At 36.3% G+C, this 17375-nt stretch overlaps 1 protein-coding gene and 1 long non-coding RNA gene across 2 annotated transcripts in view; one reads left to right on the top strand and one right to left on the bottom strand.

The window, feature by feature from the left end:
* Positions 1–242: 242 nt before the first annotated feature.
* LOC122658030 overlaps positions 243–17375 on the bottom strand; it is an 18181-nt gene continuing 1048 nt past the window's right edge. The window contains exons 2-3 of the long non-coding RNA XR_006332403.1: positions 9167–9171; positions 243–255 (exon numbers count right to left, since the gene is read on the bottom strand). This is a non-coding gene — a long non-coding RNA (uncharacterized LOC122658030). The remainder of the gene's footprint in view (positions 256–9166; positions 9172–17375) is intronic.
* Positions 16036–17375, top strand: part of LOC122658029 (squamosa promoter-binding-like protein 1) — a 13433-nt gene continuing 12093 nt past the window's right edge. The window contains exon 1 of the mRNA XM_043852882.1: positions 16036–17218. Coding sequence (XP_043708817.1) covers positions 16614–17218 — 605 coding nt within the window. The 5' untranslated portion in view covers positions 16036–16613. The remainder of the gene's footprint in view (positions 17219–17375) is intronic.

Raw genomic sequence — 17375 nt, 5'->3', positions numbered from 1 at the left:
ATATGGATTTATTATTTTACTTAACTCAGTTTCTAACTAAGTGAATCAGTTTTATGAATTATTTTTTTAAAACGATTATACTCGTCGAGTTTGTCACGATTCAGGTAAAAATACCGAGTCTTATTTGATTTGAATGATTTATGATCCAGTCTCGCCATTTTTTACCTTGACCTAGTCTACACAACTCTTGATAATGTTTTTCAAAATTTTGACTCGACTTGGGCGATTCATCCTAGTCAAAACTCAGTTTTCCAACTATAATCCATACCGGTTTTGTACCTTATCGATCCCGATATCATGCTGATATCATACCGGTGACACGAAACGAACAAGGTGTAAATCAGTCAAAAAACCTATTTTTAAAGGAAGCCCAGGGGCAATTTGTGTGATACGACCAATCCTTATCGATATCGTATCAATTTTCAATTTAATCGATACCCGTTCAGATACCGTTCACTAAAACCATGATTAGCAAGGACCGATACCCATTTCAAAACCTTGTCTTCTAGTGGCTTGGGGTGGGATTTGCAGGATGGGTGGGGGTGGTTGCGGGGTTGTGGCTAGGATGGGGTGGGGGCACAGTCCAAAGAGGAGGGGAATGGATGTTGTATTCCGAAGAAGAAGAATACATTTAAAAAAAAATAGGTTACCGGGGATGAGAACCGGTTAATTTGTTAATAGGAGGGATAATTTAGCTATTTCAAAATAATAGGGAAGAAGAAGAGGTTAGAGTTCATCTTTTTGGAGAATCAAAAATGAAACTTCAGACAGGAGAGTTTGAGTAAATAAAGTGTAAGTTCAGGGGAGTGAGAAATTTTCTCTTGATAGTTATATTTTTTCAGATGTAAATTTTTTTTTTAATTTTCATATCAAAGGAACTTGCTAAATGCAAAGTAATGTAAAATTTAATAATCATGTATAGAATGGAATGTTTTGGAAATAATTACACAATCATGTAAGGTATCGATTACAAAAATTTTCACCTTAATATTGATTTCATTTCATTTCTTTCCCCTTTATTTCCCTTGCAACCAAAGCAAAACCTTAGGTTATTTGTTTTCTTTAAGGATCTTTTTACCTTATTGTGATGAATGGAATGTTAGATGTTAAAGTAGGCTCGAGCTACGGTCCCTTAACCAAAGCCTTCAAATGGTGTTGAAAGGATATTGCACAATAGTGAGAGGGCAATTTCAATCATTCTATAGATGTAGACATTTATGGCCAATAATGGTTGTACGGTTCCTTTATGCAAGGTGAAGGAAAACTTTCTCCAAATATATATAAAGGACATTGCATAGTTTTGGTTTTTTTCTTTCATTAAATGACATTTCATGGTTTTCATAACAACCATTTGGACTATTTACAATAACCGCATCAATACACACCATAACAATTGTATATCTTCCACAAAACCATATAACTATGCATAAAGTTACACTTAAAGCTAGAAGAAATTGGTGGAGATATTAAATTGACTATTATAGCTATGTGTTTTTTTCTTTTTTTTGGTGGAATTATAGCTATGTTAATAGTATATACTAGTAGTAGTTATATTTGGTGTTGCACCTCATTATCTACCACTCTCAGCCTGCATGCCAAGCCAAATACTACTGTGAGGTGACTCCTCCCTCTTGTCAATTTTGAGTATAAAATACTTTTCCGTTTATAGAAAAAATAGTAGGGAAAATCTCACGGACACCCCCTAAAAGTATTCAATATCTCAGAAACTTATCATACTTGATCAAAATGTCACAGGCACCCCAAACGTTAAGCACAGTTAGTACCCAATGGTGAAATATCCATTTTACCCCTTAGTTATTTAAATAAAAGGATAAAACTGTCATTTCATCTTTTTCCCTAAATATCCATTTTACCCCTTAGTTATTTAAATAAAAGGATAAAACTGTCATTTCATTTTCAACCCCAAAACCCCATTTCCTCTTCTTCCTCTCTGCGTTTCTTCTTCTTCTTCTTCCGCCAGCACCACCATCATTGCCACCACTGCCACCGCCGATCCTCTTCTACCGCGAGCATCACCACCACTGCCGAAACCCATTTCCATCTTCTAACCCAGCTCTCCTCCATCCCTTCTATTTTGTTTCACGGGCTCCTCTTGTACTTCCTTCGCTTCTCTAGTATCCTTAGGTTGGAGCTTGGCAGTGAGTTCACCGTCATTAATGGCGACATCGATAGCAATGACGGTGCAAGATCCGGGCTTTCTAGATTGAGCTCTCTTGCAAAAAGGGGTTTGGTTATAGTTCCTGAACTCGTCTTTCTTCCATGAGAAGATCGAGCTCTATTGCATTAGTAGCAGCAAAGTCGCAACCCTCGTTATCGACGCCATGGCCGAGATTAAAATTTCCAGAGGTAGTTAGAACCATTAACCAACCATTCTTCTCTTTAATCAGATAACCAGTATCAAAATAATCCCAGTAAAATATCTGTTTCTATATTTTCTCCAACACAGCTTCTAGAACCAAAAGTATCTTCTCTATCTCCTCTGTCTCCTTCTCCGAAAGTTTATTGTAGGAGAGATCCAGAGCCTGAAAACTGAGCCATAAACCATCGGAATCCCTTGGTCCGATAGAAAAAGTGAGGGAATTGTGCGAAAGATTCAGAGATTTCAAACCCGAACACGAAGACAAGCTTGAAATATCCGAAGCAGAACCAGACAAATTGTTCCCCGACAGATCGAGCCCGCTCAACAGTTCACTACACTGGGATGCCGAAGCCTAAGTGAGGTTACCGCTAATACTCGCATTCTTCAGCGTCAAACTCTCCAATCGTTCCACACCCATTAGAAATGAAGAAATACCCCGGAAGTCGAAGTTCAGAGGGAGAGAACTCAAATCCAGAGCCGAAACTCTCGAGTTCTTACAAGCTACTCTAGTGAAATAACATGGATTCTGATTCGGTTGCCAGTTCTGTAACACTCCGGGTTCAAAATCGTACCTTTAAAAGAAAGCAACAGTTGAGCATCTCTCGTAACTCCGTCAAGCGACGTTGGAGACACTTTCCCGGCGAGAAGAACAACAAAGAAGAATGTTAGGTAGTATAAGAGCTTCTGCAACTCCATCGATTGGAAGATGACGAAACTATAATACATAGTCAGAAACATATTTACTTGAATAATCTTTGGGTTTGAGTTCCACCATTAGAGTTTTAAGCAGAGAGAGAAGTTTAGAACTAAACTTTGATTTCGAAGAAATTAGCTTATTAATGGGGAAAAGGAATCTTCATGGGTTACATTCAGAACTCAGCTTTTGCAGCAGGAAAGAAATTTCGATTGCAGGTGGAGAAGTTCCCTGTTCTTGTTTCTTACCCCTTCAGCCCAGTGAAAATGTTGAAGAGAGAGAGAGAATGGTGTTTGTATTTGGGGTTTTACCCTAAAGGGTATTAACCCTGTTGGAAGGGTAATTTCACCATTATAAAAAAGTTAACAGGGACTTAACTGCTAAGAGCTAACAGAGTGGACTAAGTCGATATAAATAAAAAAAATAGGGGGTGTCTGTGACATTTTGACCAACTATGGTACGTTTCTAAGATATTGGATACTTTTAGGAGGTGTCCGTGAAATTTTCCCAAAATAGTAATGCTAAGACTCCCTTTGGTTAGATGTGTGACTTGAAGTAAAATTAATACCAAAACAAAAAATAAATAAGGATAATTTATACATCACCCCCTGATTTTCAAATGAAACTCAGATCACTTCCTTGTTTTTGAAAAAACTCATCAGTCCCCTCTAATGTAACAGTGTTAACTAAAATCAAACTAAAAAGTGAAATGGCATATTTAACCTCAATCAAAATAAAATAAACAATGACAATTGAACTACCCAACATTTGTAGAAAATGCATTTTAGATACCCAAAACTTTTAAACTAATAAAAAATAGGGAAATTAAAAGTCCCTTCGGACCACTCCGCCTCTCTCTCCTCCGGCGCCGGCACCGGCCTATGCATCTTCCCCTTTGGCCTCTGGCACCCTCTGGTTCCAGATTATCAATCCGGCTCTGGTTCCAGATTTCATAATCTCTTGAGTTTTTCAGGTTTCCGTTGATGATAGAGATTAAGAAATCACTTGAGTCTTTTATACGAATCTGCAAAATAATAGTTGCAGACACAGAAGATGTTAAAATATTTTATTATTCTTTTCTACATTAAAATTTTTGGCTCGTAGTTGTGGAAAAAGAGAGAAGGACAGAGACGTGAGGATTAGATTTGGTTCATCTAACCCCTGTTGAAGGTGAAGAAGGGGTATAAAAGGAGACCCAACGGGTAGGGTTTTGCTTGAGAAATTATTTGTTTTTTTGGGAACGAAAATGGGTAGGGTTTTGCTTGAGAAATCCAAGGGGAACCTTGGATTTCAAGCTGGTGCTGATATTAGTTATTGATCAGAGATGGTTTTATTCACCTGCGGTTTGGGTTTTCTCCCAGAATTTTGCTGCTACTTCGAGATATTAGATCTCAGCAACTATTCACTCACCTGGGGTGATATTTGGAGGATCAATTCACACCATCAGAAGCACCACTCGACATGGTTATTGGCCTCTTCTGGGTATGGTTTGTGAGTAATAAAAGATCTCCAGATTTAGGCCTAAATAAGAAAAGTTTGAGAACTCAGAAAGAGCCCTCCGAAGGATGCATGGATTGATTAATTGCATAGAGGAAGAAGAACAACAGGAACCACTGAAGGTCCTAAGCCGCAAAAATCAAACTGTACCATTTTAAAGAATACATATTTGTTTATGTTTGTAACGAACTTCTTTTGTTCAAAAACTCCATGTTTTCCGATGCTTTTTCGCCCGGCGGTGAAAGTTGAATTTCAAGTCAGAGCATTTACATATACGTACAGATCGATTAAGGGTCGACCTCGACCTTCCCTATTTCCTCACTTTCTTTCTTCCCTTCCAAGCATTCTTCTTCTCTGCTTTATTTTTTTCTTCTTTCTTCCTTTCTTCAACCAAGATTCTTCTTTGGGTTTTGGTCAAAGCTTTTGGTTCAAATAGAAAGAGAGGAACCCTTATCTCCTTGACTCTGCCAGAGTGTGTTGTTTGAATCTCCATTAATCTCTTGAGGTACTCTTCCTTTGTTCTGTGATTTTCTTCTTGGAACCTTCTCTCAAATTATACTTTAGGCCCAGAACAATGTAGTAAACTAAGGTGATCGGCAAAGCTATAAGCATCCTAAATATGACCCTATAATTTATGAATGTAAACAATAATAAGAACGACAACCCGAGAGAGGGAGAGGGAGGAGGTGTTGTACGTAGGGGTGGGGGAAGATGGTGGCGTGACAGCGGCGGCGGCGGCGGCGACGGTGGGGATATGAAGAAGACGAGAGGAAGAAGACCTAAATTTTTTTTTTTGGGGTTTTTAGATTTCAAGGGCAAAATAGTAACTATATACTTGTCAAGGGCAGTTTAGGAATTAAAATTTATTTAACTGGCTGACATCATCACTTAACAGTATAAAACTAACGATAAGGACTAATTTGTCATATTGGGGTCTAAATCAGTAGTGATTTGAGTATTTTAAAAAACCAGGGGTCACAAACCCCTATAGAGTTTTAGTATGTTTCCAAAATGCCCTCCCGCCCCCACAATGGAGGAAAACTCGATCCTTCAAAATATCTTGAAGTGAGTTCTCATTGTATCATTATCAAAAGATTTCAGCACATTTTTTAATACACATGTGAAATGATAGGATTCACCTTCCTTAAAAAATATGTATTATACTAAAAAGGTCAAAAATAGAAAAAGATTAACATTATTTAACATTAAGGGGTGTCAATAAGATATTTTTTTAGGCGAGGGGAATTTGACTTAGGAGTACTAAAAAGTTAACCTTAGTTATCAACACAACCTTCATTGCACCATTAATATTTCAACGTCGTGTTTTGTCATGTTAGAAGGACTCACTAAGCCCCACAATTTCTAGAGATCACTGGTTGATTGGCACATCCTAATCGACTTTTATTTGAATTTATTGAATGGGGTCCTTTGGAGTAGGCTCATCTTCCTTTTGCAAAATATGGTTTTCTATCATTGCTTAAAGGGAAATTTACGAAACACCCCCTAAAAATGGGTCAAAACTTGGATCACTCCTTGAAATTTGAAAATACTTAGGTCACCCCTTGAATTAGAGCTCAATACTCAGATTCAACTCTACCGTTAGTCAACTAATGAAGTCAACTAGTTAAAATTTTTGAAAACCCTAAACTACCCTTAGAAGAGTATAATTTCTATTTTACCCTTAGATCTAAAAACCCAATATGTACTTTTTTTTTTCTTTATTAAAATAAGGAATCGGAGAGGGAATATCCCCTCTCCTTTTTCCCCAAATGGCTAAACCGAATGGAGTTAGGGTTTGTACCCCGTTCCTACACCTTCCACTCAGACCACTCCACCTCTCTCTCCTACGGCACCGGCACTGGCACTGGCACTGGCACTGGCACCGGCCTATGAATCTTCCCCACTCTCCCCTTGATCTCCTGTTTTGCTTGATAATTGAGCCTTTATTTTATCCCCTTGACCTCCACCTCTCTCCTCCATTTCAATCTGATCTTCATCCAAGTAGCACACTAACCAGAAATCAGAATGCCCCCAAAAGCAAGTCGAGTGGAGGCCCTAGGTAGGGCTTTATGCTCCAAAAGTTTCACAGCAAACAGATCAGAGGGCTGGGTTTAATTGAAGGTTTATTATGCTGGAAAAAAAAACAGAAAACAGAGTATACAATGAAGCCTTAAATCTGGAATTAAACCGATCAGATGCTTCCTGTTATTAGAGATTGATTGAGATATAAAAGGACCGCCCAACACTTCTCTATTGATTATGCTGCGAATCATGGAACCGAAGGTGAATTGGGATGAAAGGGATGAAGAATAGGGGTTGGGAGTGGAGGTGGGACGATGGATTGCACCATCATTATACCAATATGGCAGTTCTCCCTCATCAATTTCCTCCCTTTCAACTCTCATGGCCAACGACGAAGATCTCCACTCTTATTTCACTCATTTTCACTCAAGTGAGAGAAGAGAAAATGTGGAGAGGTGGAACTGGCACATGAGCACATCGGAGATTTGGAACAAATTTAAAAACAAAAAGGAAAAAATTAATGGGAAAGTAATTTTAAAACTACAAGTGAGGCTTTTATTTTAGAACAGGGAAGAAGAGGTAAGGGAGAGAGAGAGAGAGAGGTGGAGAAGAGGCGTAAGGATTGGAGAGAAGAGAGAGGTATGGATCAACAAAAGTCGACAAAGAAAAAGATGAACAATCTCTTATTAGACTTTCTTTCAATTGTGTCTTCCTAGGTGTCGTCTTCCAGAGGAATAAACGAAAGGGATATCTGTACTCTGTAGATCTGTAGAGTATCGTTGACGTTGAGGAAGTTGCAGGTCGATCGGAAATGACATGCCGAGAATTTCATTCACTTTTCCCCTTAATCCATACCCTTCCCTACTCCCATTCTCCATTTCCACTAACTGAAAACCCAAACAAAGCTCACCGAACCACCTTCATTTCTGTTATTCCCATAACCCAAAACCCATTAGATTTGGTTTTAGTGTTGCAGGTTATGTGAGAAAGAGGGTTGGGGTATTTTAGGTTGAAGATGAAGGAAAGGGTAGTATTGTAAATTCGATTCTAATGATTTAGTACAAGGGTAAAATAGTTTTTTTACACCAATAACTAACAGCAGACTAACACCATTAGTGTAGAGGGGGTGATCTGAGTATTTTCAAATTTCAGGGGGTGATCTGAGTTTCAATCCATTTTCAGGGGGTGTTTCGTAAATTTCCCTTGCTTAAATAACACCTCCATAGGTTATTTAGAACTTAACACTTTCTTTTAAATGCCTTTCTTTTTATTTCCATAAGTTTTTTAAACTAAGAGTATAAAATTAAAGGATTTTCAAAAATAATTTGAAAGTAACTTACCAGTATGCCATTATCAAAAGAAGTCATTGTCATGCTCATTTTCTAATATATGTGTGAAATGACAATAGTTATTCTTGTTCGGAAAAAAAAAAAAAAAAAGAGTTCTGTAAGGACAAAAAAGTTAGATTACAAATTACTTGATATCTTAGAAGGTGCCAAATAAGAAAACCCCATATATAAAAAGCAGGCAAGAGATCTCAACTTGGTTGCATGGTCTCTACCCAAGTGTCTGGAGCAATGGGTGAGCACATCTGGCTATCTACCCAGGTATGATTCCCCTTGTACATCTGGTATATTATAGAAGAGTCATCGCACGGTGCCCTGTGAGAGGGTGTAGGAAACACCACCAAGTAGAGATCTTTTTCCCATAAAACGCATAGCAAACGAAAGTCCAACACTCATTACAAGGAATGATAAATTTTTTATTCAACTCAAGCCCTAAAAAGCAAGGTAAAGCAAAAATACTCTGTGAAAACAATAAAAAAAAAGGTTATTGACACTCTTTGCTCATGTGACAAATTCTAATCCAAAATTTTTGGTATTTCTATGTATATTAGATCTTCGCACATGAGACCACCTTGCATTCAACCAATGATTAAGTTTTGAACCATGAATTGATCATCTTAATATTCCATAAATGGATAATTAAGGCTATCAAAATGTTAGCTAGTAAAGTTCATACCCAATTGTTGCCAAGGCCAAGGAATAACTCCAAATTGCATAATATGCGCCTTATCTTCCTTATCTTGTACCATGGTCTATGACCCTTGTATGGTATTAGTTCTTTATTGACCACTAGAAAGAAAAAGGTAAGGTCCATAAATATGTTTCATTCGGAATATTAGGCTTATTGGTAGCCTCACAAAATTGTGAAGTTGAGATGATGGTCATGATATTTATTCTTATTTCTTTCAAGAGATCTATCAATAAACATGTCGTTTTATTTAATTGAATTATACTATAGGAAAAGTTTATATAAACAATTTAGCGCATGGATTATTTAAAGGGAAAATCTTGTTGTAATCAAGGTTGCTGAATAAAAAAAAATCGTAATCTTACTTTTAACCCTTTTAGAATAGCACAGTTTTTTGTTCAATGATGGTAAATCTTGTCATTTCACGTAACTACTCTAAAAAGTGTGTAGTTTTTTATATTGACAAGTCACTTTCAAATTACTTTGATTTTTTTTTTACCTTGACATTAAATAATTTTTGGGAATAAAAAAAATGTTACAATTTCTCCCTTCACTATTTTGGTGACAACAAAATACACCCTTATTTAAAATACATGAGGATAAGTCCTACATAGGTCAAAATTGAGATGGTACATGAGTTTTGGCATATACAAGTGCATGATGATATTTATGCATCAATTAGAATGGTCAAATTGGTAGTCCACTAGATTGACTAACAAATGGGTTTCTTCGTTACTATAACAAGAAAACTATTAAGTTCACGAAGACTAAATTTGAAAGTAAAAGATATAAGTAAAAAGGGGACGTACAGTTTCCTACAAGGAAAGCGTAAGAAGGAATCTGCATGCAACACCAATAAGGGTTTAGAAAATGATATCATCCATGCAGGGTTTGCATGGATCCACATGGTCAAAATAGGAGAGAGAGAGAGAGAGAATATGAGCCCCATTGTTTTTTAATGTGTGAGAATGGTATAAAGGAATCTGTACAAGGGCAGCGTAGCAATCTTTTTTCCAAGTAAAAAAATTTGTTTTGAAACCTGGTGTTATTCAACAAATATTATCTTTGAACTATTTTAAGTCACTCAACTTGAGAAAAAATCTTGTTGTGAATGGTTCAATGGATGTATTGTTTGTGGATACGACATGCTCATTCTAGATTTCTATTGACAAAAATAGTTAAGATTTCAATTATTATCAAGAAAAATGACTAAAATATTAAAGGGAAAAGGCTATCTAGCTTAAGGCGTACACTACACCTTCTCACATGTATTATAATAATAATAATTTTTTAAACGTAAGAGAAATAATGATTAAAAAAAATAAATGTGAGAGGGTGTAGAATACCCTGCTTGCTTAGAGAACCCTCTCACAATATAAAATATCATTGGATGGTTTCTATTATTGACCTATCTATCCCTTCTTAACCAATTTTGACAAATATATCACGTAATAGGAACAAAGAGGTAAAAGCCACCCAACATTGGGATCTTGTTGTGTATAATTGTAGATCAAGGTCATTATTGTTAAAATCGTAAGTACGATTTGACGGAAACGAATTAGAATCGTTGCAACCGATGGGAGAAACCATTCAAATCTCAAAATGACACTTAGACTTTTGATCGTTTCCTGAAACTTCACAAGCACAAAGCCTCCACACGATCTTAGCCCTTTCGCAATGAGTCCTACACACACGTATAACTTTACATTCCCTTGAATGCAAGCTCCTTCATAATCAATTGAGTTTTTGTCCAAAATGTTAGATTAAATTGATCCGAATAGGGACAAAATCCCAAAAGCCAGGATCTCCATAGGGCGTTCAAGAACACAATCAAATAAATAATAGAAAATAGAGGGATAGAACCCCTCTAGGTGCTTCCCCTCTATTCCCAAAGTAACTGGCCTGATGAGAATACCGAATGCGCAGGGACGACGAACACTGAATATCTCCCTCTCTTTTAAGAATGCACTCCTCAATAGTAATTGAGAATAATAAGTTGTGATAGGTAGAGGGGGGACCTAGCTCTCCTTATATAGTAATCCCTATAGGGTCTGACTCATCACAGTCCCAATAAGAATCTATCTGGCCCACACTAAGCCAGTCCACATTAGACTTCTAATATAACTTAATGACCCCACTTTATTAGACCAAAACCCTAATTAGCCTGGTTTAGGGATTTAATTATGTCCATATAGAGTTTTATTAGAACTAAAATTCTAACACAAAACCCTAATCATAGACTGGTAGAGAAGAAAACTAGAGAAAATGAAAAACTTCAATAATATTATGAGAGTTTGTGCTAGGATTTTCACATCATTATCTATATATATGTAAAATCCTAATACTAAGTGATGGAATAATTACCAAATTACCCCTAGATTTTTCTACTGGGAATCGAAATTCAATTCATAATTGAATTCCTTTTCCAACAATTACCTCTTTAGGCTATATTATTACAAGTAAAGGAAAAACGCGGGAATGTGAAATTAAATTTTTTCACAAGAAATTGAAATTTATGTAACCATAATGAATGTAACTAATAGGAAAATCATATTAAAATGATAACTAAACTTTTCAAATCCCTTTTCAGATCAATGGAAAATGATTGAGAAGTAAAATAAACTTTTGGCTACCAGATTTGAAAAGCTATTAAGTTAGTTGGACCATAATTGCTAGTAATGGTTATAAAACTTTTCACTATATTTTTTAAATAATTTTAGCAGCTAAGTTCGCAACAATCTGTGTAGCAACATACACAAGTGTCTTCTTATGTCCCATCTCTTTCCTCCTATGATAGGGGACAGACATATATCATTTCATAGGAGGGAGGAAAGGAGGACCTTTATCTGCTCCATTTTCTGGGTAGGCCTATTTTTCCAAGTTCCTCTAATAGAAGGGATCGAAATGACCACCCTACCCCTGCCCGAACACACTACCCGGGTGGGATCCACCCCCTCTATTAAAGGAACTTGGGGAAATGGAGCGAATAGGAAATGAAGCAGATAAAAATACGAGGAAAGGGACAGACATAGGGAAGCGCTAGCATATACTACACAACTTGGAAATTTTTTCTCCCAGTACTTTTATATCTCTACCAACCATATGGAGCTTAATGAACTTTATTCTACATTTTTAATATAACAAGATTTTAATGGAAGTTTCTTTCCCAGTTGATCCCATTCAAAAAATGCACGTGACATAAGTTGTGTTGTTTTGGAAATTCCTCTCTAAAGTGTCTTTGTTTTTTAGCCGTTTAATTGTAGGATGTTTTAAAGTCAATTGAAGCATTCACACACACTATGCATTTTTTGTATTGGGTTGCTACCTGTTTTTATAGCTCTAGTCAATTTTTAAATTACAAGATTGATCCACAATGAGATCAAGCCATTTCCACTTAACCAAAGTGACCCAAAAACCAAATTGAACACATATCTTGATCTTTCCCAGGATCAATTTTCTCAAATTAAAAAAAACGTTGTTAACACCAACAAAAGACCAAAGATTTCTTACACGGTCGTGCAAGTGTGCACGGCCATGTCCCCTCTCACATGAGTTGAAAAAAGACAAAACTCCCCAACCTCTATTTAAGCCTAAAAATTCCCACCCTCTCTCATGCAGAGCTTACACACTCGAGCATGAAAATTGTCCCCCAAACTAAATACGAATGAATACATTTTCTTTTACAATAGTGTTATAAGTTTGAAGGAAAGATATTTGGTGAATAATACATTAAGTTTAAATAAGTGCTTCTTTTTTTTTTCCCCCGATAAAGAGTAAGGATTTGGTGAATACTATATTAAGTTTTAAGGAAAGATATTTCGTGAATAATACACTAAGTTTACAATAGTGTTATTACTTTTACAAAAAATGTTTTAGCAAAATTGTGAAGTTTTTTTTTTTTTTTGGTAAACACAAACCTATAAAGTTTAAATGTCTTAAATTTTACATTTATATGGATATTATAATCAAGATATTAATAATTAAGTATAAGATATTTTATCCTAATCATGAATACCAGAACATATTATTTTGATTTGTTTTATTATAAAACAAATCAAAATAATAAAATATGGATGATATGATAGTGATTTGTACAATGATTTACAATACTAAATTTCTTTAAGATTCTTTGGATCAAGTTTTTTGTCATCTATGATGAAGAGAGAATCTTTTCACCCATGGATTTTGGTGCTCGGATGGGCCTCTAAAACAGTAGAAGGGTAGTTTTCAAGTGCCATGATTACTCATACTAAGCTTGTATGCTTTGTGATTTGAGTAAGAGTTTCAATTGCAAATTGAAACCGTTTACTGAAACTGATTTGAACTGTTTAAATCGGAATCGATAAACTTTATACCAATCAGTTTGGTTTTGGATTTTAAAGTAAAATCGTTATAAATTGATTTGGTTTGGTTTTAATATCGATAAATAGTTAGTTTTAAATCAATTAGAGTTAGTATCCTATTGTATTGAACCGATTATACATATTAAACCGATTGAAAACAGGTATTCGTAAGTCTTATACACTTTATAGTGTTTTGTAATGAATTTACACAATAAATTAATTTAATATGTTTTTATTTCTTAAGACACAATTTGGGCCTAGATGTTGTGGTTCAAGCCAGCAAAAATAGTTTCATTCTTAAATCTTAATTAGGTCCAAAATTGTTGACATAAGAAAACCGAAACTGAATCCGATAGAAGTGTTTAATTGAAATTGTTTAAAAAGCATTTAATTGGAACCATTTAGTAATTGGTTTAATAAAATGGTTCGATTTTGATTTCCGCCTTTTATACCTTGAAATGAATTAGAGCCGAACCAAATGAATGAACTAAATCATACTGATTAACACCCTTAAAATTTAAGAATTAGGTGAGGTTAGTATGAACAGGTTTGTAATCAATATCGAGCATGGTATCGATCTTGGCCGATACCGATTCGATACCAGTCTGAATTGGAAAGATTTATCCTTGTTTTTTTTTTCTTCAAAAAATAAAAAATTTGTTACATTTTTACCTTTGGTCCTCACCAATCCGCCAATATGGGAATGGGATCAACTAGACATCAATATCGGTCTTTATAGATAACAATACAACTTGACAAATCCAATACTGATTCTTTAAACCATGAGTGTGAGAGCAAGGGAAGGAAACACCGAGGCCAGCTCAGGTTCATGTAAGAGAACATTCTCGTACGCCCCTGAGCCAAACTCGGAAACACCATCCCTCGAAGTAGGTGTGTCTAACGGTCGATTCAGTCCAATTTTGGTTTGAGAATGAGTGAGATCAAAACCTAACTGTTAAGAAACTTCAATTTTTGATCGGTTTTGACTTTAGTCAAGTATGGTTTCAGTTTTATCGATTGTTTAGTATAGGGTTAGTACCGGTTTTAGATCAGTTTGTTTTGGGGCTTAAACCATGATAAAATCTTCCATTCATAACCTATAATAAGGAAAGATTTGGTAAAAACACTTTAATTATATTTCTAACTCAAAACCAAGAATAGGGAAATTGATTTTATGTATTCATGTTGTAATTGAAACAAGAGGAGTGAATTGTAAGGGGAAGATAACTAATATTGAAATTAATGGATAAATAGAGTTTGTAGTAGATTCATTGTTACAAATCAAATCATTGTATATCAATGGATGAGAAGATAATTAATATTGAAATCACAAAATGAATCCTACTATCAAATCATTCATTTAAATGTCCAACTAATTTTGTATAGTAAACTTTGAGATCAATGGAAGCATTGTTACATATCAATTTTATTATTCATTATCTTATACTAATTGATTTTTTTATTGGTTTCATTTAGTTCGGCTTTCAACTTGGTTACTGGTCAGTTCAGTGCGGTCCAATCTTCAATTGCTCCCATCATACCCCAACCCAAAACCAATTTGATAAGGATCGATTAAGTTCGATTCGTGTTTTTAAGTCGATTTTACTTGTTCGGGCTAGGTTTTGATACCCCTACCTCGAAGGTTGACGGCTTGAACCAATCATATTTTTTCTTCATTTTAGTAATCTAGTGAAGCAAGGGCAAGGGAGGGTTAAAGCAAACTTAGAAGTTCTTAACCAGTGGTCCAAATCCAATATTTGCCCTAATTTTATTTAGGGAAAATTTCATGGAGATTCCCTATAAGTATATTAAATATTATAAACACCCCAAAAAATGTCGCAATATCAACATTCCCCTGACATTAAGCACAGTTAACACCTAAAGTTGAAATGTCCATTATAAGTCCTTTAGTTTTTTTTTTTTTCCTTCTAATATTATACGTTTTCCCGCTTTTTCTTCTCACTTTCTTAGTCTGAAAATTTGATTTATTTTGGTAGATTTAATCGAATTCGTTTAATTTGGGATCATTTCCTCCCTTCTTCCCCTTTTGTATGTGTTCCTTTCCCTTCCTTCATCTTGAAGATTTTGATTTCTCTCCCATTTTTTCATTTTTTTGTTTTTTCTCTTTTTTTTTTTCTAGTTCTCAAGAATTCAAGCTCGGGTTTTTGAGAGAGAATGAGTCTTCTTGGTGGTTTTGGAGGAACAAGGTTTGCCTGTTCTTTCTTGAGGTGGGGTTAAGGGTTTGGAAGGGGAATTCAAGGGTTCCAATGGTAACCAACCGAAACCACCACCGAGACATCAACACCATAACCTCCACCTAAACCATCTTCCTCTCTTTATTTTCCTTTGTTTGTTTTTGATACTCCATCCGCAACCGTCATGTTCCCCATTTCTCTCTTTCCCATCTCCTAATCTCAAATCCTAACTTCATTTTTATCTCAACCCATCTACCTCCACCGAAACCTAAACCCATTTTTTTTCATTTTTCATTTTTCACCCAACCGAGAACACCATCACCGGTGTTGGTGTTCTTCCTTCTTCCGCCTAATGAAGACGATGAAGATAGAATTGTGTTTGTATTTGGGATTTTACCCTTACGGGTATCGGGGGGGAGTTCACACTGTGATAAAGGTAATTTCGTTATTTAAAAAGAGTTAACAGTTACTTACTTACACAGACCTAACAGAATGGATTAAATTGAAATAAAGTATAGGGAGTGCCTATGATAGTTGATATACTTATTACAGGGGTGTCTGTGAAATTTTCCCTTTTATTTTCTATCCGTGTGTGTTTGTGAGTGAGTAGTGTCTACATCTTGTGTCCGTGTGACCGCGACAGAGGCTCAGACCGCAGAACGAATGACAATGGGGGGAAGGCCACTGAAGGGAATAGCACCATAAAAATGAATAAAAGTACCATAACACATTTGTATCCTCTTTCCTCAAGTCTCAAAAGCTACTTTATATCTGTGTGCTACACCACTGCTACTGCTATCTCTCAATTTCTTGTTGAAGCTGCTGCTGTTCTACTCTCCTCTCCTGGTGCTTCTTCCTTCGTATACGTTCTCCATCACTCTCTAGTCTTACTGGCGATTTCCTTTGGCTGCGTGATGATTGATGTTCCTCCTCAAATCTCACTACTCTTGGCGATTAATTTCTCGACTGCATTAGTGTATTTACCCTTTCTTGTCCCCTCGTCGTTCTGTTTGCCTGATGGAATTCCGTCTAGAACTTGATTATTGTTCTTCATGATCACAGTGCTTGAAATTACGTTTCGTTCTTGTTGACTTTTTGAGGGAATTTTGTGTCTTTTGAAGTTGTTGGTATGTGGATTGCTCTTGTTTGGATCCTTGGATATGGTGGTGTACTTTGTTTAGATTTCTGGGGATGTACCGAAGCGGATTAGGAGAATCCTAATTTCTAAGGTTTACATCTGATTTGATCTGAGTTTCTGATCCTTAACTTGAACTGGGGTTTGGCTTTTGGGTTGCTAGGGTTTCTGTTGCATTTGGGTTCTGTGAGTTGTTTTTGAGTTTACCTTTTGAATTTTGATATGATTGGCCTAGCCCCACTCCCTTTTGTTTAGTTTAGGAGCGGGATCTGCCCAAGATAAGTTTTTTTTCTGAATTGTTGGGTTTATATAGATGGAGACCAACATTGGGGCCGACACTCGTCATTTTTACTATCCGACTACGTCCAATTTTGTGTTGAAGGAGAAGGATTTGATGGGGGTTGGGAAAAGGAGTTTTGAATGGGATTTGAATGATTGGAAATGGGATGGAGACCTTTTCATTGCTAGCCCATTGAATTCCGTCTCGTCGGATTGCAAGAGCAGGCAGTTGGTCCCAGCCAGTTCGGGAATCCCTGAAGCTGGCGTTTTGTCAAATGGTTCGTCTTCTTGTTCCCATGACACAAATTCAGGTAGTGAGAGAGGCAAAAGAGAACTGGAAAAGCGGAGGAGGGTTGTCGTGGATGGAGATGAAGAAGAAGGTGCCCTCTCTCTGAAACTTGGTGGGCATGTCTATCCAATTACAGAAGGGGAGGTTGCCAATCATGTTGACAAAAATGGGAAGTCCAAATTGCTTCAGGCTTCTTCGAACCGTGCGGGTTGTCAGGTGGAGGATTGTGGTGCTGACCTGAACAATGCCAAGCCTTACTACAAACGGCACAAGGTCTGTGAAACGCATTCTAAGGCCAGCAGGGTCCTAGTAGCAAATGTTATGCAGCGGTTTTGTCAGCAGTGCAGCAGGTAAATGTTCAATTGAAGCTTGCTTTGTAGTGCTTTTGTTTTTGTGTTTTTTTTTTTTTTGATGAAGAAAGAAAATTTATAAACTAGGGAATAAAAAGGGTATTTACAGTGTGTTTTTCATACAGAAAGGATTGATGACTATATATACTGCTTTCCA

Source organism: Telopea speciosissima, chromosome 4 (assembly GCF_018873765.1).
Source record: "Telopea speciosissima isolate NSW1024214 ecotype Mountain lineage chromosome 4, Tspe_v1, whole genome shotgun sequence".
Taxonomy (NCBI): Eukaryota; Viridiplantae; Streptophyta; class Magnoliopsida; order Proteales; family Proteaceae; genus Telopea; species Telopea speciosissima.
This window is presented reverse-complemented; position numbering and strand designations above follow the sequence as displayed.